Source organism: Corvus cornix, chromosome 2 (assembly GCF_000738735.6).
Source record: "Corvus cornix cornix isolate S_Up_H32 chromosome 2, ASM73873v5, whole genome shotgun sequence".
In the NCBI taxonomy this organism is placed as follows: domain Eukaryota; kingdom Metazoa; phylum Chordata; class Aves; order Passeriformes; family Corvidae; genus Corvus; species Corvus cornix.
Window position 1 is genome coordinate 7830763 of NC_046333.1, and position 24083 is coordinate 7854845.

The window sequence follows — 24083 nt, forward strand, 5'->3', positions numbered from 1 at the left end:
TGAAGAAAGAGTGAAATTAAGCAGCTGTTCTAAAGTTTAACACACCTGGACCGTAGCTCCTTGAATTGAATCTTATTTATGGGGCAGGTGTCCTGTGATGGCAGAAGTTTTGTAAGACAGGTATTTCTGTGCTTCCTGAATTCTTGGGCACAATTACAGAACTGGGGAAACATGCATTTGATTTTGTCGCCCTACAAATATCTGTTTGACCTTACCCTCAACTTGAGGAGGAGGGAATAAAGTGTTTATGAAAGATCAAGGCCTAAGCCTAGCCTTTAGGAAAGATCCAGGCTCCCAAGCCAGCTGGCTTCCCAGCTCTTTGTTGAGCTGCGGCTCGGGCCACAGGGGGACCTGTAGACTGAGTTTTGCCCACAGGACATTCTTGTCTCACTTGCTTCCTCCCTGGGGAGCTGGAAATCAGCAATTTGGACAGAATGAATTTGGACAGTGTGTCCAAATGGCCTTGGTGTGAAGGATCTAGAATGGCTGTGTTTTGGCTGGCTGTGCCTGTGCTTTGGCTAGGTTTCTCTGCTGTGTTTAGTTGAGGGGATATGGAAAGGGGAGCATATGGAAATAAAATGACTGTGCAATAGCAGACTTATTTAATATGTATGGTCTGTTGTTTCAGTAAAAATACAAATTTTTATTCCCTGAATGCTTTGCTAAAAGAGGCTTTGTGCTGTCTTGGCAGCAATTCTTCTCGAGGCAGTTTTTTAAGGCGCATGCCCTGTAAGGTGTTTGGTTTTGTTTTGTAAGGTTCAACTTCTTAAATTTGTTACTGTTTTCCAGTGAGCTTGATGATGACTTGCTTGGAGAGGATTTACTAACTGGAAAAAAGGTAAGAGATGTGTAGTAAAGTGAATTGTTGCAGACATTAAAATGTGAATGTTATTCAACTTAACCAGTTCAGGTTTGGTCTCGTGTGTTTTACAGTCACCTCCCCAAAGCCTGACAGCCACAGGTACCTGAGATCTTCCTTACTGCCAGAGCATTCTGCACTCAGGGCTCTGTTTCCTTCTGTGAAATACCTTTAAGTGTGGCTTTTAAAAATAAAACTTACAGGAAAATTTTTTTTCAACCCAGCTACGTCTGCTGAATGCTAATTAGCATGATGAAGAATTTAATCCAAATGCCAGTTTCCTGCCTATTAAAAATCACTTGTCAGAATACCAGCAGTATTTACCAGAGAATAAATAAAAAAGCAGTCAGTGTTGTCTGTGAAAGTTCGCACTTGGTGTGCATGATCTGCTACGTTGCTGTCTGATGAGTAGGCAGAGGATTTCCCCTTTTAAAGTGAGGGGAAAAATATGGGAGCAGCTAAAACTGGGGAACATAAACAAGTTCTCCTCATGTCTGCTCTTCCTTCTGGTACCTATTTCCAGAATTGAACTCTGTGAAAAGAACTAAATGTATCTTTGGATTTGCCAGATATCTGTAGGAGAAGACAGGACTTCTGTTTAAAAAATCAAATCGACTGGTCACCTCTTTCTGTATTTTATCTGCTAAATGAACTCATTTTTAAAGTAATTTTAAAGGTTTTCATTGGAGACTAATAGGTAGTTAAAAAACCCAGCTTTATTAAGAGTTTATTTGTTGTAGTTTTTTATAACCATCCTCCAAATGTTGAAAGTTAGCTTCTTGAAATTATTCTATAAGCATTTCTATTAAAGATAGGAAGTTCCTTATTCTAATGTGCTGGTTTAAAGAGAACAAAACTCCAGGAGGATAATGGTTGTAGATGTTTGTTACACAGTTACCAGAACCATAAGCAATTAATTAGCATTGTATGCATCTTTATACTATGAATGGAGTTGATAAAGCCACTTACTTACCTTAAAAATTATATATGTGAATACTGACCAGTACTCGATTCTCCAGCGTATTATGGTTTTTTGTGCTTTTTCTATTCTTCTTTTTAGTTTGTCATGTCACAGGGCAGCATCTGTGGGTATGGACTCATATGGTGGGGTAATAATAGATTTCTCAGAAAGTTTTTCCCTGAGCTATTTAGGCTAAACTTCCATCTATTTAATCTCATCCCAGTACTTTTAGGTAAATCTGCCTTTGTGTGACCTTTCTGGCCCTATTACTTTAAGGGTTGGAAATGTTGCTTAGCAAAAATGCAGTTACCTCTTCCAAGGGGGTAATTATTAAAAAAAACCCAAACCAAACCACATGAACGTTGTTTAATTTGACAGATTAGGAGGAGACACAGTATTTTCTTCTGGTTTTTTCTTTGCTTATAAACGAATAATGATTTTTCAGTTTTCTTTATTGTATCCTTTCCTCCAGTCTCCTATCTCAGCTCTCTAAAAGTTGCAGTTCATGCATTTTCTTGACTTGCCTAATGCATCAAGGTCACAAGGCTGTGTACAAACGCTAGCCTTTCTTCCTTCCTGGTCTGTCTTAAATTGTCATCTTTGGCTGTATTTGAGAAGGATCAGTGAAAAAAAATGTTGATAGGCAAGTCTGAGTTCTGTAAATATCTACAGGATTGTCAAAGATGTATTTTAAGATTTGTGATCTTGTGGTGTGTGTTTTTTCTTATTGAATTAGGTAATTTCTTTGATGATATGGTCTTAGTTTGGAATGTATTCTTCATAAAAAATATTTACCGTTCAGTACTTAGTTAAAAGTTTGTATCTTTTGTGTTCATGATTGACTTTTTCTGAAACCTAGAATCAGTCAGACTTGTCAGATGAAGAGCTGAATGATGATCTTCTGCAAAGTGACAATGAAGAAGAACAAGAATTTCGGTATTTCTCTCTTGAATCTTGTTTTGGATAACTCAAAGCTATGAATGACTACTATTACTGATAACTAATAACTACTAAACTAAAGTTACTGATATGTACTTAGAACGGTTTTGCTTTTTAGCTAGCCAGTTATTTAGTGATATATATATATAATGTATTCAGTAGCATTAACATTTCAGTAAAATTATTTTTTATTTTGATCTAATAAATTTATTCAAATCTATAAAAAGCCCATGAGAAGAAATTGTCATCTACGGTGCATACAGAATTAATTATAAGCCCTTACAGAGCTTTCTTTACTGCCTCAGTATTGCTTACTGTGGTAAGCTTCCTTCTCCTGTATAGTCCTTTTCTGCCATCTTTCTTTTAGAAATTTCTCTTACCTCCTAAGATGCCAAGGAGGAAAATTTGTGACTTAAGTATTTGTGTACAATTGCATAGCAGAAAATTTTGAACAGACTTAATGGGCTGGAGCAGGTACTGCCGTGGGAGTTTACTGAGGATCCTGCCCTGTGAATACCCTGTGGTGATACAGCTCCACAGCTGAATTATGGGCGTTACAAGTCAAAATGAGTGTCTTCTTGTTTTTACTGGTCAAGCTGGACTGAAGTAGGAGGGAGGATGCTTGTGATGCCAGAGTGATGCAGTGCCATTGCTGCTTCTTCTGGCCTGTGTGTTTTTCTAGGTTTTCCTTTACTTGTCAGGGCATGTCATCTGAAAGGCTTTGAATGTGTATGTGTAACATACATAGGTGTATCTCCATCCCTGACATCCCCTGTCTTTAGCTGTAGTGTGGATAAGGAGTCCTGCCCCTGTGTTGGATTGATGAGGGTGTGATAAAACACTCCACCATCAATCTCTTCACTGGCTGCTGTTTTCCTCCCTGCAGGAGTGAGGGTTGGACTGTTGCCTTCAAAGGGAGAATCCCAGTTATAGTTCTTTGTGGTTTTTTGCTGTATATCTTCCTTGAGGCCCCTGGGTAACAAAACACAGTGATGATGAAGTATCTCAAATGTGATAATATTGCCCAGTGGAAGCAGGTTTCTGTAGCCAAGATTTGCATTTTTAGCAGTTTTATTGCCAGAGAGAGCCTTTCCCTTCCCCTTATGTTTCCATTCAACCTCATGCTTCTGTAGTTGGGAGGATAATGATAATCCTGCATAATGTCTTCACTTTCCTGTTAAATCTTCTCTGTCTTAGAGATGCAAATAGCTCAAAGCTGCCTGGATCTTGTTCCCCCAAACTTAGGAAAATAGTGAATAATAGGAATGTTATTTAACAAAAAATAAATACTTTTTGTTCCTTATACCTGGAGCCCTCAAATCAAGAACTAGTCTGCTGTTGGTTAGTTGCTTTTTTTTGTGTTAATGGCACTAGCTTTTGTCAACAGTAAACTCTGAGCTTTGCTTTGCCTGCCTGCAGATTATAAACTTGCCAGTTTTTCTGTTGATTGGTTTTTCTCAGTGTCTATGCTAGTGCTAGTTAAGAATGTCTTAATCATTTAAATTACAGTTCTTGACTATTTTATATGATTTTAAGTAGAACATTAAATCTATCATAAAAATGTAAGTTGGAATTCAAGATAATCAAGAATGAAGAACATTAATACATTTAGAGAAAATTACTAGTGTATTCTGGAAGATTGGAAAAACAGATGCAGTTATAGTAATTTTGTGTGGTTTTTTTGTTAGTCTTGGAATTAAAATTGAATCTGGTCTGCTTTGGTTACCAAGCGGGACTTTTGCCAGTTTGACCTGCTAAACCATCTGGTTGGTTTGATTCCCCTGGTCAAATAGCCTGCAGCTGGTGATAAGCTGCATTTTAGTATGCATTATGAGAACATGGCATGGAGTCAAATAGTTTATGGGGTATAATTCTATCCACCAACTTCGATTTTATGTTTGTTGGCTTTGTTTTGCTGAATCTTTTTGAGTAGTTGACAGTTAGACTTCAGCCTCTGAATTCTCCCCCTATCCCACAGCTCTCCAGGCGTCACAGTGAGCCTCAATGCCACATCTGGCATCCTGACATCATACGAACTCTCAGAGTCCATCAACGATCCCTCACTGGAACATGAGTCTGAGTATGACCAAGGGGAAGATGAAATTGGTTATGACAAATCTGAAGCACCTGAAGAATATGCCTCAGAGTATGCAGAGGAAGGACATTATGAAGGCAATGATCCTGAACTGACAGAAGACCAAATAGAATATGGGGAAGAGCCTGGAGAAGAAGATGAAGTGCTAGACCTTGAAATCAATGAACCTCTAGATGAATTTCCAGTGAGTTTCTTTCTATTGTATCTTCAAAGATAACATTGCTTCACGTGCATAGGGTTTTAGACTGATTTAAAATCTGTTTACCTCCCTAGGGAGGAGGGAAAATTAGACCTATTATCACTGTGTGCCAGTTTCTTTATCTAGGCTGTGACAAAGTTTGTGTTGACAGCTTGTTTGGCGGTAGGTAATGCTCCTTTGTTGTGCTGGAAAGCAGTTGAGAATCATGACCTTGAGGATTGTATCCTTAAGGAAGAAAACAGCTTTGTGTGGTGGAGATACACTGCCAATTGTTAGAAGTACTTAATGCAAAAGCTTTTATCCAGGCTTTAGACAAGATCTGATAAAGTCCTTCGAAGGTGAAAAGATTATTGACCTGCTAAAGACATCTTTAAGGTGCTAATATCCCAAAGTGATTGATGTCCTGCTTGTTCATCCTTTTTGTAACTGAGAGCTGTCTAAACCTGAATAAAGAGATTGGAGGTTAGTTCAGAAAATGTCACCTGCATAATTCAATATAATTTAAGCAGCATGTTAGAGAACATGCACTGGCTTTAAGTGCTAATGAAATTATTTAATCTTAATGAAAACTGTATGTGTCAGTGAGGTGTTTTAAAATACAAGCAAATGTAAGAAAGATTTTGCTTTTGTTTTATGTTCATAATTTTTCAGAGTTGAACCACTCATATGTAAGCACTTGCAGAATGCTTAAAGAATGTTTATATTTCGATGGGGTAAAACCTGATGTTAATGTATATGTGCTATAGATGGTTTTTTCCTGTAAGAAAGTCCTGCAGTGTTTGCTTTATGAATTTGTAATCAGTGGATGTAGATGTATAGAAGTAGTTGGGGCAAACAGAATTAAATGGAATCTTTATGATGACATTGCTGGGATATGAATGGAAACTGTTTTGGTAATGTTGAAATTATTGCCTAGTTAAAAGCCCTGTTAATTATGCTGTATATGTGCCGCATAACTTACTGTTGATAGTTCTGAGAGATGCAATACTTCTCTTCCACTCTGGAAGCTGTAGCAATGCAGTCAGACCTCACCTATTTTGCTGGCCTCTGTCTTTTTACCTTCCTGTGTTACTGCTTTAGGATGAAGATTACATGCAATCATATAATGAGCAAGCAATGGAAGAACAAGGAGAGTATGCAGCTGATGAGGAGCTGGAAGAATCCCAAACAATGGCTAATGAATCAGAAGAGGTATGCTGTGACTAATGGAAACTTAAAGTAACTAGCTCTGTTACAGTTTGATTTTTGTAGAGTTGTACATACTGCTGGGTAAGAATTGGTGCAACTTCGCCAGTGTTGAGTTACTGGTGGTAGTACTCTTTCTATAAGATGAATTGTGATAGCATCTGTATTGTCAGATACATCAGATCCCCTCTCTCCCTTGGGATTAAAGTCATAAGGAAAAGCCCAAAATGAGCATACTTAGTCTTGGCTTCAACATTAGAAACTTCAGGGACCTGTTTAGGTAGGAGATGACAGTAATACTGCACAGTCTGTTAAATCTCCAAGAGCTGTGGTGCTTCCCTTTCCAGATGTATCATTGGGGCTGTTGGGATGTAAATACAGTTCTTGGGTATCTCCCTTTGAGGAGGAGTGTAAGCATGGGAAGGTTTGGTATTTTAGACAGGCGAAGGTCAGATTGTTGTTTCGAAAGTTGTGGTAAGACTGAAATTCCTGTAAGGTTTATCTTCTTTGATTAGAAAAATGGATGAGTTCTTTCAGTTGCAATAAGAAAGCTTATGCCAAAGTCTGCCAAGTACACATTAACTGATTATAGCCTGGTAGTGATGCCTAAAGGTTTTTTAGCTTTTTATATATTTTTCATGTATTTATAGCCTTGTAGATTTTTAATGTATATTTTTGTAGCTTCTAGTATTTTTCCTGCCCTCCCTCACAGTTTAACAGACCCTTACTATACATTCTTGAAATTCTGTTTAGTCTTATTTTTAAGAAGAGAATTCCTGACAAGGACATCTTATTTTCTACCAAAATTTAAGAGACATAACAAGAAAATAGGGCAAAGAAGGCCCTGGACCACTTCCAGGGGGCTTACCCAGGGGTGGGTTACTGGGATAACTGATTTCTTATTGGATGTACTGGCTAGATATACTAATTAACCTTACAAAAATGAAGACATCTTGTATCACGTGTGTGCAATGCCATATTTTGTGCACTTGAAAGCTTTAATGAAAAGAATTGCTTTTTTAACTTACCACTTTAACTCTGTTGCAAGGTTTCTCCTTTTGTTATTAGGCAAGAGTATCATAACTATTTTTAATTTGCAGCAAGTTTTTGATGTAAGATTTTTCTTTTCCCCACCAGGAATCTCCTTTAATATTACTTTTATTCCAATTCTTAATTAAATAGGATTGAATGGATTACCTGCTGAGAAGTGTAGTCAGAGTGTATTTCCTCTTTGGAGCTTTAACTCATCAGGAAATCAATTCCTCAAAGACACAGCAGCATTACTCTAGGAAGTTCTGACAACTGGGTGTGCTGTGATGCTCCAGTTGTATCAAACCTGTCTTGGTAAAACAACATTTTTGGTAGGTGGAGATCTGCATTGAAAGGGGCCACCTGCATCGTTCAGCCTTCACTGTTGCAAGAGCAGCATCTTGCACCAAATATACCTTAATGTGGTTAATTTCCTACTTCCCAAGTGTTAAATCTACCCTCCAAAAGAACGTGAAATCCTTGAACACTCTTTATTCATTCGCTGGATTGATGATACACACTTCTGCTATGGTGTTTTGGAGGTGGACTGATGCATTTGTGCTGTCTGCAGCCACAGTCTGAGATGATGGACACAAGGCACATCATGTAAAATTAAATACATAGCTGGGATTCACTGCCAAACACTGCTGTAGAAAAGCACAGCTTCATTTTGAGAGTACGAACTCCGGAGTGAGAATTCTGTAATAATCACCTTGTCCAAATTTGTCGAACTCAGAATTAAATTCCTTTCATTCAAAAGGTACCATCAAAGCAAGTTCTTAACTGATTTTGTTAATGGAGCTTTTATAGAATTTGCTCATCATTTAGGGTGAATATTTTGGCCATATCTTCGGTTACTCATGTTTTGGCTTTATTCTGATGGCTTGCAGAGTGCCATAAAATTCACCTTTCCAAAATAGTACCATCTTTTTATTCCTGTATTATTTTGTATGGGTCTTATTTCCATTTGGCAGTAGGCTCACAGTTGCACTCTCCAAAGGAGAATACCACCATGAGAGAGAACCTTTGTAGAGTATTCACTTCTGTTCATTGCATGGTTAGATGCCTGCCTCCAGCTCTGAAGAGTTTTGTTCTTTATTCGAGTGTTATATAACAGCACTTTTCCTTAAATCTCATAACATCCACTGCTTGTAAACAAGGGTAAGGACTGCTGTTCTCCTGCAACACAAGACTGGAACTGCAATGGATGCAGTACAAAGAAAGAGCATTATTATCTCTTGATTGAAATTTGGCATCTGAACAACAGAGAAGGGTGTCGAATGGTTTATTTTAAGCAGTTTCCACATTAAAACCAACTGAAGTATCTTACTGTATTGCACGAAGAAATCTTGTAAACCAAGAGAAAAGCTTACTGGCCGGAGAATTGGACCATGATGGGGGGGAAACAAGTGAATAAGAGAAGTGAGACACTTGTTACAAGTGACACTCAGGTGGGAGAAGTGAGGAATAGGCAGGTAAAGTTTGGTTTTGAAACAGTCCTTGAAATTTCAGAACTTGGATTTTAAATGAAAAATACTCTGTGTGGCTTGCCTGAAAAATGTAGTAATGCTTCAGAAAATATTTTTGTCTTCCTAAGGTATAAAGCAAAACCCAACACCCAGAAGTTTCAGCAGCAAATAGGTGTGTAGAACAGCCACATGAGGTATCATGTCCTAAATATTTTTAGAGGAAAAATACCACTAATTACTTCTGTGAAATGTTCATAAAAATTAAGCCTCATGAAATTAGAATTTATAATGTCTTTGTTTTATATTGGAAGTAATCTGTAAAGTCTATGATAGGGGATTTATCATTGCATAATTTAAAGTGTCTTGGGTTATGCTGATAAGAAATGAAGAGTACTTTAATCAAGAAAGCGTTTAATGAAGTAGTGCTGCATACTGCTTTTCTTTTGATAGAATACAGGCTTGGAAGAAAAAGGCCAGTGTGTCTATCTGAATTGTTCCATCTGTGTTTAGCCAAAACTTCTGCATTTTAGTTCTGTTTTTCAAGTTTGAAAACACTACTTGCCAGCTTGGAGGAAAATGGTGAGAAGAGTGCAAATCAAACCATCCAATTTTGAAACATATTTTAAGGCACTTAGATTAATTTTTTTACTCCCATTTTTCGTCTGTGAAATTGAGGTGCCCTTAGAATAGGTGTAATATCTTCTTACCTGCCTTATTTCTTGATCCCCTAGGATTGAAGAATTGATGCTGCTTCAGTGTTAACCTCTAGTAGATGCTTCCACTTCCTTTTTTATGGCTATTTAGTAGAAGCTTTTTGTTTCACCTTTAATTTAGTTGGTTTTGCACATCTTATGAATCTCTGGCACAAAGCTCTCCTGAACACTGCTGGGAGGATCCCATGTTTGGGGGGATCATGCTGTCAGTGTTTCTGCGCTTCCCTTGGGCTGTGTCAGTTACCATTCCTGCATCTGCCTGTAAGCTCTTCAGGGCAGGAGCACTCACTCCTTCTCCATAGCAGATCATAACTCAGTGTGAGGAGTTCTGCTCAGTGGCTGGGATTTATGGAATAGTTATTTCTAAGAATGGCAGGAACTCCTGACCTCATGGCAGAAGAAAGGTCATTCTGTTTCTGTGTAAGGGCCAGCAAAGCTCTTTGGTAGCTTTGTGCAAGGTGTCATAATGGGAGATGTAAAGCTTCCTTTGAGGAGAGCTGCTGAGAAGCCTTGGCTGGTGAGTCCAGTCCAATGACCTCAAGTGGCCATTCAAGGACTGTTTATATATATGCAAAGATATTAATGATTAGCAAGTATTAAAGAATCCTGTAACTAATAATGTGTCTTAATTCTCTGTCTTCAGTTGTGTCTTTTTGAAACACAGAATTCATTCATGCATCTTGGCAAAACAGCTCCTTCTGTTTGGCTGGAAGCGGGAAAAGATCATGTAGAAGTTTTGCTTTGTACAACCGCAGAACAAACTGCAGGGGAAGGGTGTGTGCTGCTACCCTGCTCAGCCAAGCTTTCCTGGAGCTGTATGGAGAGAGCATATGGGTGGCTGTCAGACGTGTTTGTATCTCCGTTGCAAAATCCCTCAATAATAGGTGTAATCAGACTTGGGTGTGGGTCAGTTACCGTTCTCCAGCACTGAGTTGCCTTGGTGCCGGCTTTTTCATTGGCTCCTTTGATTTTTTTGGTTTTTTTGTCTTTGATACTTAATGCTTGTACGGCTGTTACTAGTTAGTGGGTGGCATGAGCATTATGCTGATGAATAAAGTGAGTCAGACCAAGGCTACAGAACTGGTGTAAGTCAGTAAGAGTAAAATAGTGCTAGTCTAGAAAAGTTTGAGATTTTTTGGTTTTATTTTTCTGTAGCTAAGCAGTTGTCTGATAGTCTGTCAGAACTTTGGATGTTTTCTTTTTAGAATAGATTATTTTTTTTTTTCCCAGAATGAATAATTATCAAAATGCAACAGAGTTTCTACAGGTTGGTTTGTTGTTTTTTTTTAATAGCATTTTGTTAAAACACAGCGGAAGTTTCCAGGACAGTGTAGACTTCATTAACCTTTCTAGTCCTGATTCTGAAGTTTGAGCTACACATAGAGCCTTGCACATTAAGTTTAGCACTCACAGATGGGATTACATGACTGAGACCAGTCTTTGATTAATAAAAACCAGAATTCCAATGTAGCTTTTAAGGGAGGTGGACATAGAGAGTAGATGTGTCTGGGATTTATGCTTTAGCGTAAAGCAGGAGGCTCAGTGTAGTGTGAGTATGTCTTGCAAAACAGCTGCTCCACTTCTGACTTCCGAATCCTGGTCCTGAAGGGAAAGTTTCTTAGAAGAAGCAGTGAGACAGTAAAATTATGGGGTTTGTGATATTTATAAAGATTTGATAGAGATATTGCTACTCCTTTCTCTTTTGGGAATCCCTCTTTTGAAATTCCAACCCTGTCTTTCTCTTGGTGTTGTTTGTTTTTATTAAACCATGTTAGCATCTCTTTCCTTGCTAACATCCCTCCTATGTTTCATGAGTATCAACTGCTTGTCCTCAAAGGTATTTTGATTATATGTGGATATGTTAATTAGACCAGTTGTGCTCAGTTTGGGTTTGCTTTTGAAGTTTGGATTTATTTCAGTCTTGAAGGGTTTTTTTTCCTGCTTTGTCTGTTGTTTTTACCTGCTTTTTTTTTTAATATGATAATGTTACACCAAAATAAATATATTTATAACGTGAAAGCCTTAAAGCCTTTTGTAAAATTTGACTGTTCTCTTAGCTATATCTTAAAGCAGTTTTGTGACGTGAGGAAATGTAATGCTTAAAAGTTTGTCTGGAATGGATAAAACACAACTTGAGCACATTAATGCCCCGTAACTAAGTATACAGATCATTCATTCACCAGACCAAATCCAGAGTAGCTTTGAGCTTGAGTTCCTAAAGGTTTGCTGTCTTCCAAAGCAGAAACTGTCTTGCCAGGTCACCCTGTCTCTGATACTGCTTCCCACATTTCTTTTTGGTTATGGATGAAGTTAGGCTGCTGGATAGGGAAATTTGCAATCTCTTGCACAATTATGCCATTAATTCTTTCTTCATTTGTGATTTAATATCTGTCCACATGACTGTCACACTTGCTGTGCCTTTCTCATATAAATTTCTGCACTGATCTGGTTAATTAGAAGATTAAACCATTTTTGCATGTTAGATTTGGCTCATTTTTTAACTGTCCTCAAGCAGCATAAAATTTATGATGTATTTAGTGGCTTTGCATAGAATTAAAATGCATGTGCAGGCCCTAAGAAATGAACGAATAGGCTTTTACAAGAATTAATCAAATACACAGTAACCAAAAATTTTTATGGAGAATCATACAGTATTAGAACACTTCTCATTTTCAACTGTAGAAATCAAATATAGCTTGTGTAACACTCTGAACATTATTTTCATCAGGCCTGCACGGGAAAATGAATTTTTTTTTTTAGTTTATATTAATTTGAAGGAGAGGAATCCATTGTCATTTGGAACATTGTTTTATTTAAATAAATGTTCTCTGTTTTAGAGAGAACTGGAAAGTAAATTCCAGAAGCATTCCAAGTAGCATTCCAGAATACAAATTTAGTATTTCCAAATTTTATCCAATCCTGTTCTCATTCTCCCCATCAATACTGAATTAAAACTGAAAAGTATTTGAGGAACAGACAGAGTGAAGGCATACATACCTAGGGGAATGAGATTGAAATGCAAGGTTTTCTTAGTTTTGTTGTTGTTGTTTGGCTGGGTTTTCTTTAACAGCATAGGACTGACAGTTGTTAAAAGATGAAAAAAAATTAAGATTTTACTGCTTTTGTTACTTGAATCCTTGAATCTGGTAGTAACCAAGGTTTGCATCTTAGTCAATTCAGTGGTAAAATGTCAATCTGTGTGCAGAAGTAGCTACTAATCAGATGGAGCTTCCAACTGGAGTTTCAATATTCCCTTAAATATTACAGCAAATTTCTTTTCTAAATAGATTTTACTTCATAGTTTATTATATAGTACAAGTGTTTATATTTCTAAAAAATTCACCAAGCTCTTAAATGCTCACTGAATTATATATGAGCACAATGTATAATGCCAGCAAAATTTGTAGAAAGGGGCTTTTAAAGAAAGCTTTGCTTTTTGACACTGATTGCCAGAGACTTGTTCTTTTGAGGCTGCATGTCCTCTGTTTTTTGTGATTTAGGCAGCTATTGGATCTCTGGAACTTCAAGAAGAAACAAAAGAAGAATCTGATGAAGAGGAGGATGATGACGAAGAGTCTGGACGATTACGTTTCAAAACTGAACGGAAAGAAGGAACAATCATCAGGCTCTCAGATGTGACAAGAGAAAGGAGAAACATTCCAGAAACTTTGGGTGAGGTTTTGAGGCAATGGACTGTTTTGCAGAGCTGTGATGAATGATAGTAAAGGGCAAAGGGTGGTTCAGCTGAGGTGCATTCCAAATGTGTTTGCAACCATGAGACCATATTTCTACAAACCACATAGAGACCGTATCTTGTTTGTACAAAAGGTGCTGGTGGCTTTACAAAACAGAATATTTCAAGACCAAGACTGTACTGGAATAACTAAATTTCAGTACATAATTGTAACATAAATGACAATTGCATTTGTTTTCATGTATCTGTAGATTTATTCTTAAGTTTAATATAAAAACAAGACCAGCCAATAAGGAGAAAACCTGTAGTGGAGCTTGGCTGTTAAAGGAACCGTGATTTGAATTAGACTTTTAAATGTAATTCTAAGTGGTCTGGGATGTAGCTCTGAGATATAAGGGAAAGATGATGCAAATGTGGATAATTCTAGAAAGAGATTTTTTGGAACACATTCTTGTGGTTGCAAAGTGGTTTCTACTTGCACTAGTTTTTCCTGATAATGTGTTGATAGAGACCAGATAACTGACCTTGTGGTTGAAGGTTTAAACTGCAAAAAATTCTTGTTTGCATATAAATATCTGCTTCCTTTTGAGAGTATAGAGCAAATTTTTACAGCTGCTGTGGTTTTAAAATGAAATTTCATTGCAGACCTACATCTCCTTACTCTAAAATATGAACATAGTTCAGAAAACACTTAAAGAGAAATTAACATTTCAGTTGAAGTTACAAATGTAATTTCCATCCTGTCACATTTTGGTGACCTTTTGTGACAGCTTGTCTCTATTGGAGGAGTGCATTCTTACTTACTGATTAAAGATGTCATTTGAAACCATTTTATTACCAGAGATAGTGAAATTAATTTTGACACTTAGAGACACTAGAAAAATAATTGCTGATTCACAGCATTAACTGTGTATGTGAGAAATACAGTCAAGATGAGACCAAGTGTGTGCTGGTAAAAAAGATGTAAAAATACTGTGTTCTCAAAAATGTAGCTGAGATCTTTCCTAAACATTTCTTTATCCAAAATAATGTAAAGAATGGCTTTTCAGAGCTCAGAAGAGGGGTATTTTAGGACATCTATGCAATTGATTTCTAGCGACATCAAGTTTGTCACCTTTGGTAAGAAATACATAACTTCTTTCAGTGCGTGTAGCTGAAGTCTTCTCAGAGTGGGAATTGTCACAATTCTCTGGATGTAGTCACCTGTTAAGGAAAGTGAAGAGGAAAAATGTCTTTGGTATTACTAAACTGAAGTATTCCCTCTGAATGTAATAAAAAAACTGCAACCCAAACTCTTAGACTTACGCAGAACCGTTTGCAAAGTGTTAACAAAGGTCAATTGGATGTGGCAGTACTTCTTGTTATGCCCTGCTTAGTTGGCTCGTGCTCACTCTGATGACTGGTGGCTGAGGTTTCAGGCAGGGCTAGGAAATTAAAGTGAGTGTTTTAAATTTGTCCAGTTGTTCTGTGTCCAGAAGCAGAGTGTGTAATCAGTTTGCAGATCTGGATGATGAGGAGAAAAGAAATGACAAGGTATTGCATATATATGTAAATGAGTATGTCTTAATAGTTGTGCACAAGTTCTTAGCCAGTGAGAAGCAGTATTCGTGTGAGTACCTAGCTGTGCTTTGGAAGAGCCCAGGGAGGGAGAGAGAATCTCTTCTTCCTCTGCTCGTTGCCTCTTTTCTACTGAGCAGTCTGAGCTTGCTTTCAGGGAAGCAGGGACTATTTTTGTTGCTTCCTTCCTTGCAAAACCATCTCCTCTGCTTGATCTCTGTATGTGGGACACAGTGCTCTCAAATTCAGTATGCAGCCCCTCTAATAACAGAGCTGACTATATTTTGCTGTGTGGTGATGTATAGATACATGCAGCACTTGAAGTATTCATGGCATCAGTCTTAACTTTTGCAGTCTGTCTGTGGTTCTGAACTTGAACTTCTGTGTATGAACAAAATTCTTCACTGTTGCCCTCAGTGGCGTGTTGTGGGGAAAGTATGCTTGATGTTGATATAATTTTTTTTTAATCAAATGGTTATATTGTACTTCTGTGGTCATACACGTAGTATCAATGTGAATTTATGGGGAGTTTTGTTTGGGATATTTTTTTCCAAAATTAGTGTTTCATGTGTTCACTTTCATGACTGAAAAACTAAGCATGTGAACTGTGCCTTTAAGGACATAGCCTTAAAAGTTTGAGAAATTTTGTGTAAAGTGAGGAGTAAAACAATTTATTCACTTTGAAGAGAGTGATTTTGCACATCCACGATTGACAGACTTGACTTTGCATGGATGCTGTCATCCCTTCCCCAAGCTTAATCAGCATAGTGCTCTGAAGTAATTTTGTTAGGAGCAGCCCATTCTTTCTTCCAAAGTTGTTTCTATTCAGTGTCCTTCAATGCGTACTGCTGAGAGACTTGGCCATAATCTTACTTTTTAGGAAGCCTAGCTCTGTTCCCAGGTTCATTAAAAATTGCTTTCCTCACATGTGATTTCTAAGCTATTAATAGGAGCTTGCTTCTTATCTTGCATGACTATCAGTGGTAGGTACCTGTTGCAATGACTGAACTTTATTTTCCAGACTACAGCCTTGCTGAGTTCAGGGTTGTAGTGTGGAAGATGGCAGAGAAGTTGCCCTGCTTGTCCTATTGCTGGGAAAACAAAACAGCTGTCCAACCAGCAGCATTCCCAGGATGCTGTGCAGGATTTGTATCCCTTCTGGATAAGGGAAAGAGAGTTACTCTTTTGCAGCATAGTGGCACTGTTTTTCCCCATGGATGTATGGGAAGTAGTGGTCTGTTTTTCAGGCAGCTCAAGTTAAAGCTCACGTTTGCCCTTTCATGCTTGTGGGTTTCTGAAGAAACACAACTTGATGCAGGTGTGGGGAGGAAGAAGACTTTAAATCAGAGCTCTATTTTTCCCATCAAACCAGCTTTTTTGATCCCTGGCTGACCAAAGATGGTGGTGGTTGTAGTTCCATATAATGCTTTTGATTGCTTTGGGCAAGAGTACATTTGTCTTAATTTTTGTCAAAAATGCACATTTGGTACTTAAGATTTGAGAGATTGTTGTTCCTTTACTCATTTTAAGCATTCTGTAAGATTTTCCTGAGAAAGCCTGATTGTTGTGGGCTCTGCTGTGCAGGTGGCTTGAGGGCAAAGGTAGCATTTCATGAGAGTATCTGTTAAGGTTTTATGCCATTTAATTATGGTGTCAGAGTGGAGAGAAAAGGAGGTAGGGGAACTTTCTCACCACCAACATGCAGAAATGAAATAGGAAACTGGGAGATCCTGGGCTTTTAGAAGTCTGTCATGTTTGCTGTGTTCTTACAGGCCATCAGCAAGTTCAGAACTTTTAAAAATTGAGAAGCTCCTGCTTTGTGGAGGTGCTAAATATTTCTGAAAACTGGGACATGCAAATTTACAGTCATTGCAGCTCAGTCATGCAGGTAGTTTTTGTAGCCAAGTAAGAACAACTGCCACAGAGGGAATGCTCAGTGCTCACCCTTTTCTGCCCTTCTGTCAATCCTCAATTTCAAAGATTAATAGAGATTACTTATGGAGATGTTTAAGATGGTGGTTTAAGTAGCTTTGGCCTTTAGACTCACAAGAAACTGTAAGAGTTTTCTAATTGAGTTTTATATTCTTGGTGGAGGATATCTAGTGGTGTGGAGATGTAGTAGTAGTGTCTCATGCCACATACAAATTATTTTTATTCTGATATTCAGGTATTATGACCGCTGTGTAGTATTGCAAATTATATATACTATATTAATTCAAAATGTTTTTGTCAGGAGTGTGTTTGTTTTTAGTGGTTTAATTTTGCCTTGTTAGAGGCAGAAATCAATGGTAGGGGTAACAAAGGATCTGACTGGCACATGGCAAAAGACTCAGCTGCATATTTGAGTTAAGGTTTATTATTCATTTTAATTGATTGAAACCTAGTGTGTGGTACGGCATATACTTTCGTGGTGTGTTTCCTGAAGTATGTTGTAGACTTTTTCTGTATTTTCAAGTAGTTTCATTACCTGGGTCTATTACCGCATCATTTCTTGCTTAATGTTGTCAGCATTGTCCAAGGTTTCAAGAAAATGTCATCTTTGTTGGTTACCATGTGTTCTCTAATGTTTACCTATCACGTGAGTTGGGTGGGTGTTATCAGCAGCCATGTGTTCGACTTGAGCTGAGCACAGACTTTAATGTGTGCTCTCTCTTTAGTGGAATTATCACTTGTGAAGTACAGCTGGTTCTTAAACCACATACAATAAAATAAAAATTAAGTAGTTATGTGCTAGAAACACACTTAAGCAAGCAGAAAATCCTCCTTCGGAACAGGCCAATGTGCAGAAGTCTGGTGGATAAAATCTGTTTATGTGGAAGACTCAACAGATCCTTTACTGTAAAGTTTACTGGAGATTCATTGTCTTGCCTGACATCTGCAGATAAGTGAGATGTTAAAGATAATGGAACTTTGAGAGGAGCCATAGCCTCCTCTTAAAGAAAAAGGCAGATTTCAATATACCATCTTCAAAAAGAAAACAACCAAACCTTTTTGTTCATGTTTGTTTCATTTATCTGCTGCTTTTTGCCTGTGCAAAAGACACAAGTATCTGTGCTCTTTTCTTTAAAAGATGTCTTTAATGAAATGTTAACATGCCACCTAAAGGAGATGAAAGTGCCTGCAAATTTTGTGTTAGTTGCAGGGATTCTTCTATAGTTCTGGCACTGTTTTATTTGCCATTGTGTTTTCCAGCTTTTCAGCGCAAAGCTAAAATATTTTTCCTAATTTCTCTCTCAACAGAGCTTTCTGCAGAAGCCCAAGCAGCATTACGTGAATTTGAAGAGAGGGAAAGGCAGCTTAAGCAGGGACGATACGGCTCCAGGAGAGGAGGGAGAAGAGGAGGCTCAGTTATGTGCCACGGAATGGGAGAACAAAGGAGAGACAATAATGATAGGGGAAGAATGAAGGATCACAGGCCTGCACTGCTGCCAAACCAGCCATCAACAATGGTACCTTTTAATCCTTAGTATTCTTTGAGCATCCTTTCAGGAAGTTGTGGAGAAATACATTTTAAATCATGAATCTTTGCAAAGGTGGGATATATATTCTGCCTTCTGCTCTTTCAGGGCACTGTTAGGAAATGTGGGCTTTCTGTGATGTGATGATTGTAAAGTGTGTGCTTAGTCCTGTTACTGGCTTGAGCAATCTCAAGGCCTCCAAATGAGAAGTGGATTTTGACTGATAGATCACAGTCAGACTTACCTGCTGGTTTGCATGAGGATGGAGGAAAAACTGAATTCCTCTGAGATGTCTTCTACATGCAACATGGAAGCATGTTCAGTCTCACATTATTCATAATAATGTAGTTTAAAAAATGATTCTGTAAAATACTTCTTGGGTTCTGTCGGGATAATATTTTTGCTGATACTTTTTAAAAAAATCCATTTGCATATAAGCTATGGTACTGTGGAGGTAAATAAAACCCTAGACAGTAATCACCACTTCACTACTAGATAAGTTATTATTTTGGGATTTCAAATGAAATTTAGTTTTGTTTCTACTTTATTTTTCTCCCCTGTGCTTTGTATCGCAATCTAAGAGACTTTACTTTTTCCATCAAAAAACCCCTACAAAAACCAAAACCAACTGTGGCAAGTGATCAAGAGGTCAACACTTATTTTTGTTCACTGTTATAAAATATACTGGAAGCTGAGATTGTAGAACAAAGTCTGTAAATGTCTTTTCAGGACAAGGTCATCTGTGTAAAACAAAGGTGATTTTTTCCAACAGCAGTAAGTAGGTGCTGGTCACTGGCAGGAGTCGGTGCATATCTCAGCGCTTGAGAGCCCTGCAGTAGAGTATTTCGTGCTTTTCAAGCATTGAAGGTTGAAAACTTTTTTTCTATTTTGCTGCAGTCCTTGCAAGCTATTTTGATTTTAAATGTAAATATTTTTTGTGCTCATCACAGTGACTGCCTGTGCACACTATGTAGCTGCTTTGCTTTATGTGTATGGCTGTTGAAAGAAACAATCTGTCACATCCTTGTTGCTAAAAGGTTGCCTTTTTGGGTTGCTTCTTGCACTGCCATGGAAGGTACTGGAGTAGGACTGATGTCTAGTATCAGTGACTTCAGAGGCAGAAGAATGTCTCTGGAAAGAAACAATATTTTTTTTATTAGCACTGGTTGTTTTTGAGAGTTGAGCAAGAGACTTTCTTGTGTGTTAGGGAAGATAGCTTTGAAAGGTATCTTTAAATGAGTTTTTTCTTCAAGCAGTATGGATAGTTGTGCTGCACTGGTATCTGAGGGGTATTTGAATTTGTGCTGTACTGATATCAGAATTTGTATTTTGACCTCAGTTGATGGTGCTAGGTCTGTTATGTCAGGCTCTTTTATAGATGAGACAAAAGGTAGTGGATTTGTTTGGATGCTAGGACTCAGATTTCTACTGATCTTCACGCACACCTTATTGCAGTTGATAACAGTTTCCACTGACGTAGGCAGAACCCTGCCATATGAAACTAGACAGTTTCACTGTTAAAAATGAGTGAATGTCTGCATTCCCTGTGTGTTCCTTGCTCTTTGCTGTCCTCTCCTTCATATGAATGTTCTCGATTGCTCCTTTGCTTTTCTGTGCTGATGTTTTTTAGTGGTTCCAGTTGATTATAGGAAAAAGAAGTTTCTCTGTTCATAATTGGCCTTAATTGTTCTCCAGAGATGTCTTGGTTTTGTGCTCATTTATGTCAAGATAATTTTAACTTAAAAGCCTAGTGACTCTGTTCTTTTGTCTGACTTTAGACTCACTCACAGAGGTTAATTCCAACACACCAGCAACCTGTTATGAGTCTGTTCCAGCAGCAACAGCAGCAGCAACAACAACAACAACAGCAGCAACAGCAGCAGCAACAACAGCAGCAGCAGCAACAGTTACAATCTCTGCTTCCTTTACAGCATCAGCATCATTCTTCTCCTCCTCCAGGGCTACATATGCCCCCTCAGATAGAAACGCCTCGAATAATGATGACTCCCCCTCCAGTGACACCTCAGCAACCGAAGAACATACACATAAATCCACATTTCAAGGGGACAGTAGTGACGCCTGTACAAGGTGAGCTTTCTGAACACCTTCCCAGTCATGCAAGCGTGACTCATCTCATTCTTTGCCAGGGATGGAACAATTTGTTTGTTTATCACTTCATGGAAATGTGCTTCAGGCTGCTCTTTTTTTCATGAAGCTTGAAACAAATGTTTTGCCAGAAGTAAGACAGAATGTTGTTGGACTGTGGCCAGCTGAACAAGCAAAGCCTTTTCAGCTTTTATCATGTTTGCTATTCTAATGTAAAGCCTGTGAAGAGCAGTGAAAATGGAAACTGAAAAAGAGAATGTGTGTTTCAAAAAACAGTAAGTGTCAGTTTTCAAAACTAGGGAAGTACTGCAGTTTGTACATTTCCCAGGACATTCCAACCATTCGCAGAATGACCATCTACCTGTTTCTGTGAGAAGGTACTGAGGCACTCCTTGCAATATAATTGCTCTGTGAAAGATACCAATTGCTGTCCTTACTTAACAAGATAATGGGCCCTCAATTCTCCTTTCAGGGCCACATCTGTAATTGTTTTGATTTGCAAATATACAAGTGTTTTTTCCCTAAGTTAACACAAACGTTCTTTGGGATACACTTCTTAGGGTAGCTCTCAGCAAAGCTGTTCATGTTACTGCTTATTTAGGAAGTGTTTAATCCCAAAGAAGGTTAAAAAAAGAGACACCTGCATAGCTCTGATTTCTGATTATGTTGGGACAAGACAGACTGAAGAAACACATAAATATTTATAGATATTTACCATTAGTTTTTCTCTATTTTTTCCCCTTCACATCAGAACTCCAAGCCAGTGCTATCTTTGCTTCATTTATTTGACCAATGAAAAACAGGAATTTGGCAGGGTAGAATATGGCCAGTATATGGAGGTCTGTTGTGCTTCTCACAGATGGCTTTGTAGTAGCTGTGTCAGAGAGCTTATTTTGCTTTTCCCTGTGGTGCTTCCCACCAAATTATGCGTGAGGACAGATTATCTGGAAACACTCCAAAAGACCCTTTACTCTTGGATTTGTGCCTTCTGTGCATTTTTCTAGTACTACCAAAGTAAGTTACTGTTTAGTGAGTAGCAAAAATTGCTTTTACACTATTCTAGATGCTTTTTCTCTGTCCCTGTGAAATAGTACCAGACCTTTTCTAGCTAGGTAATCAAATGTGATCATAATGCTGGGAATGGCTATTGAGGATTTTGCCTAATGTCAAAAGTGTACCAGTGTGTTTTCTTTCTTTTGCCTGAGGAGTTTTTATTCACATTACTGGGCAGCTTCAGGCTCTTCTCAGCTTTACCACTATGTCTGTGGCACTGTGGCTGTTGCAGGTCTCCTGCTTGATCTTGTTCATAGTCTGTTTTTCAGTCTTCATTTCCACAGAGTTGTGTACCTCCTGCAGGTTAGGAGAGCTTCAGTATTGGATTTGTAAGAGGGATGGGGGTTCTTGGATTTTTTTTAGATCTTATACCTGCTGACTTTATGTGCACATTCATTTCTTGGCTTGTAAAAGTCTGGGGGTTCTCTTAGACTGAGCAGCCCTGGAGAAGGAGTGATTGATTGTTGAATGGTGTTAAAACTTGCATTCAGCAAGGACATTCTTTGCTCTGTGTATTGATGGCAGCTGCTTCGTATGAAATCCCTTTGTGCCATTCATTCTACTGAAAGAGTCCTTAGCAAGACTACTGAATTTTTCTGCTAATAGGTATGCAGCATACTGTTAAATACAATCTTTTAAGTCACTGTAGAAATTTAATCTTTTTGATTAGAGAGCATATATTGGAAGCTGAGTCTCCTGCAGTGACTGAGAGTAGTGGCCATCTCAGTCTTAATTTGTAGCAGTACAGTTATGTTACAGGAAAGTAAACTTGCACACCTAAGGAAAACATGAAAATGTGTTGGAAATCAGATAATAGATAAATGAGCATAATTCTAAAATCTTCAATGGTGTTTGCATATTAAGGTGAATTTTAAAGCAGTCACTGCAGGCAAATGGTTGATAGACATTCCAGTGTAGGGAGTGCTGTTCCAAACTTTCTCTTAAAAAATCTTCCTTTAATCCATCTACTTGAAGCCCCAGTAGGCAGAGACTGGTGGTTGACAACATAAGGATGTGTTTCACTTGCAGCATCATTTCTTTCAGGGTACCAGGAAGGATGAAACATCAGATTGACTTTGTTCTTGATGATGTCCTGCCCCTTCTTGGCTGAACATATTTCCAGATACATGAGGGCTTTTACACACTGGAGAATACAGTCAGATAGGTGCAAAGTTTATTGGGATTCGGTTGTTAAAAATGTGATGCCTGGAAGCTAAAAATGCCATGTCTGGAAGGGCATGATATGCACACTTAGGTTCTGGTAATTTTAATGGTGTGCTGTCATGTTTTAGTGTAGACTGGCATTTTTTCCTCTCTAATTTTATGGCAGGATTAAGCTCACACACTTCTAATTGTCAGCACCAGGGACACTTTTCCTAACTGCAGATCATAGAATACACTTTTTAAACATTTTTTTTTTGTTTGAGTTAGTCTGGAAATGCATTGAATATATCAGTATTTTCTAAAATAGACTCAAACCTCCTGTAAATTGTTACGAAATTTTCATGTGAATAAAATATCATGTCTGAGAGCTCTAGTAGACAGCTAGTTCAGCCTGAAAGGGAGTTGAAACACTGTTGAAGAATCCCATCATTGGCTTATTCCTTTGATGTTTCAAAGGCAAATCTCTTACAGTAGCCACCATCTCCCTGCCCAGCCTTGAATCCTGATTCAAAGAAATAGTTACTTTCAAGTCAGTTTTGTTTCAAATGAATTGGTACTATTTTTAGTCTTTGAAGATTCATAAATGATTATGAACTTGGTCTACTGAGCCCCTAAAAGATGAGCCTCTGTGGATATCTGCTGCAGGTGTGTGCAGTTGGTGTTCAGCTGTGGCTCCTGTGGCATTTGAATCCCATGTCTGTTGCTTGTCATATAGTTTTCTTTGTATCCTATTCTGTAAATTAGTTCTGAGTTGTAAGTAGTAATTTTTGCTGAATGCATGTCCAAATTTGAGTATGATCAATTTATTAGTGCTGGAGGACTGTACGTAGATGTACTGTGAAAATACTGATTTAACCTGTGATAATAGGTGTTGCATTTTTTCCCCTTAAATGTTTATACCACAAGTAACTATTTCAAGGATACTGTGGTGCTGCCAAAACTGACATGAACTAATGAGCAGTTTATGGCAGCTCAGTATGCCATTTACCTTTTGAAAACTGTTTGGTGTCTTGGGAGAAATCACATTGTAATTCTCCTGAATAATCGGTGTGGGAGTTGCTTCTTCATCTTTTCAAGTATAGCATTGGAATTTATAGCAAGAAGCAATTTAATCTTCTTAAAATAGTGTCTTACAACATGCTGTGTATTATTTTTGAAGCATACTTTTCACACCTATGGAATATTTGACATCAAGAAAATGAGGGCTTGAGACTTCTCTGCTGCTCAAGCAAGTGTCCAAGGATTGAAAGGGCACAGAGTTTAACTACTACCTTTCATGAGTATTAAATTAATTTGTTTAAAATATATGAATATGTAAATTTATATGCTACTGCTGGAGGCAGGATATTGAAGTAGACTTGAGTGCTCTGTTCAGTTGACTTTTCTGTTTCCTACCTCATGCTATTTTTCTCGGTGCCCCTCTGACCTGTAATACCTGATCTATTTTAGGACTAGGTCTGTCAAGAGCATCCTATCAATTTTTTCCATGTGGCCATGGCTGTTTGATACCGACAGATGTTCATTAGAGGCCAGGATGAAACTATTCAAGTCATCTTCTGGTGTAATGTGATACAAAGCTTGCACACAGTCCTCCCGTGCTGA

The 24083-nt window shown here is 38.0% G+C and overlaps 1 protein-coding gene across 5 annotated transcripts in view; it reads left to right on the forward strand.

Moving 5' to 3' along the window:
- The window catches only part of RBM33 (RNA binding motif protein 33), a 101309-nt gene that overhangs the window by 15126 nt on the left and 62100 nt on the right, over nucleotides 1-24083 (forward strand). For 4 of the 5 annotated variants that reach the window (XM_039569988.1, XM_039569991.1, XM_039569998.1 and 1 more), the window contains exons 3-9: nucleotides 790-838; nucleotides 2680-2756; nucleotides 4738-5038; nucleotides 6134-6244; nucleotides 12950-13121; nucleotides 17941-18149; nucleotides 19937-20246. In XM_039569988.1, coding sequence (XP_039425922.1) covers nucleotides 790-838; nucleotides 2680-2756; nucleotides 4738-5038; nucleotides 6134-6244; nucleotides 12950-13121; nucleotides 17941-18149; nucleotides 19937-20246 — 1229 coding nt within the window. The remainder of the gene's footprint in view (nucleotides 1-789; nucleotides 839-2679; nucleotides 2757-4737; nucleotides 5039-6133; nucleotides 6245-12949; nucleotides 13122-17940; nucleotides 18150-19936; nucleotides 20247-24083) is intronic. The other variant, XM_039569995.1, reaches the window with a different exon arrangement.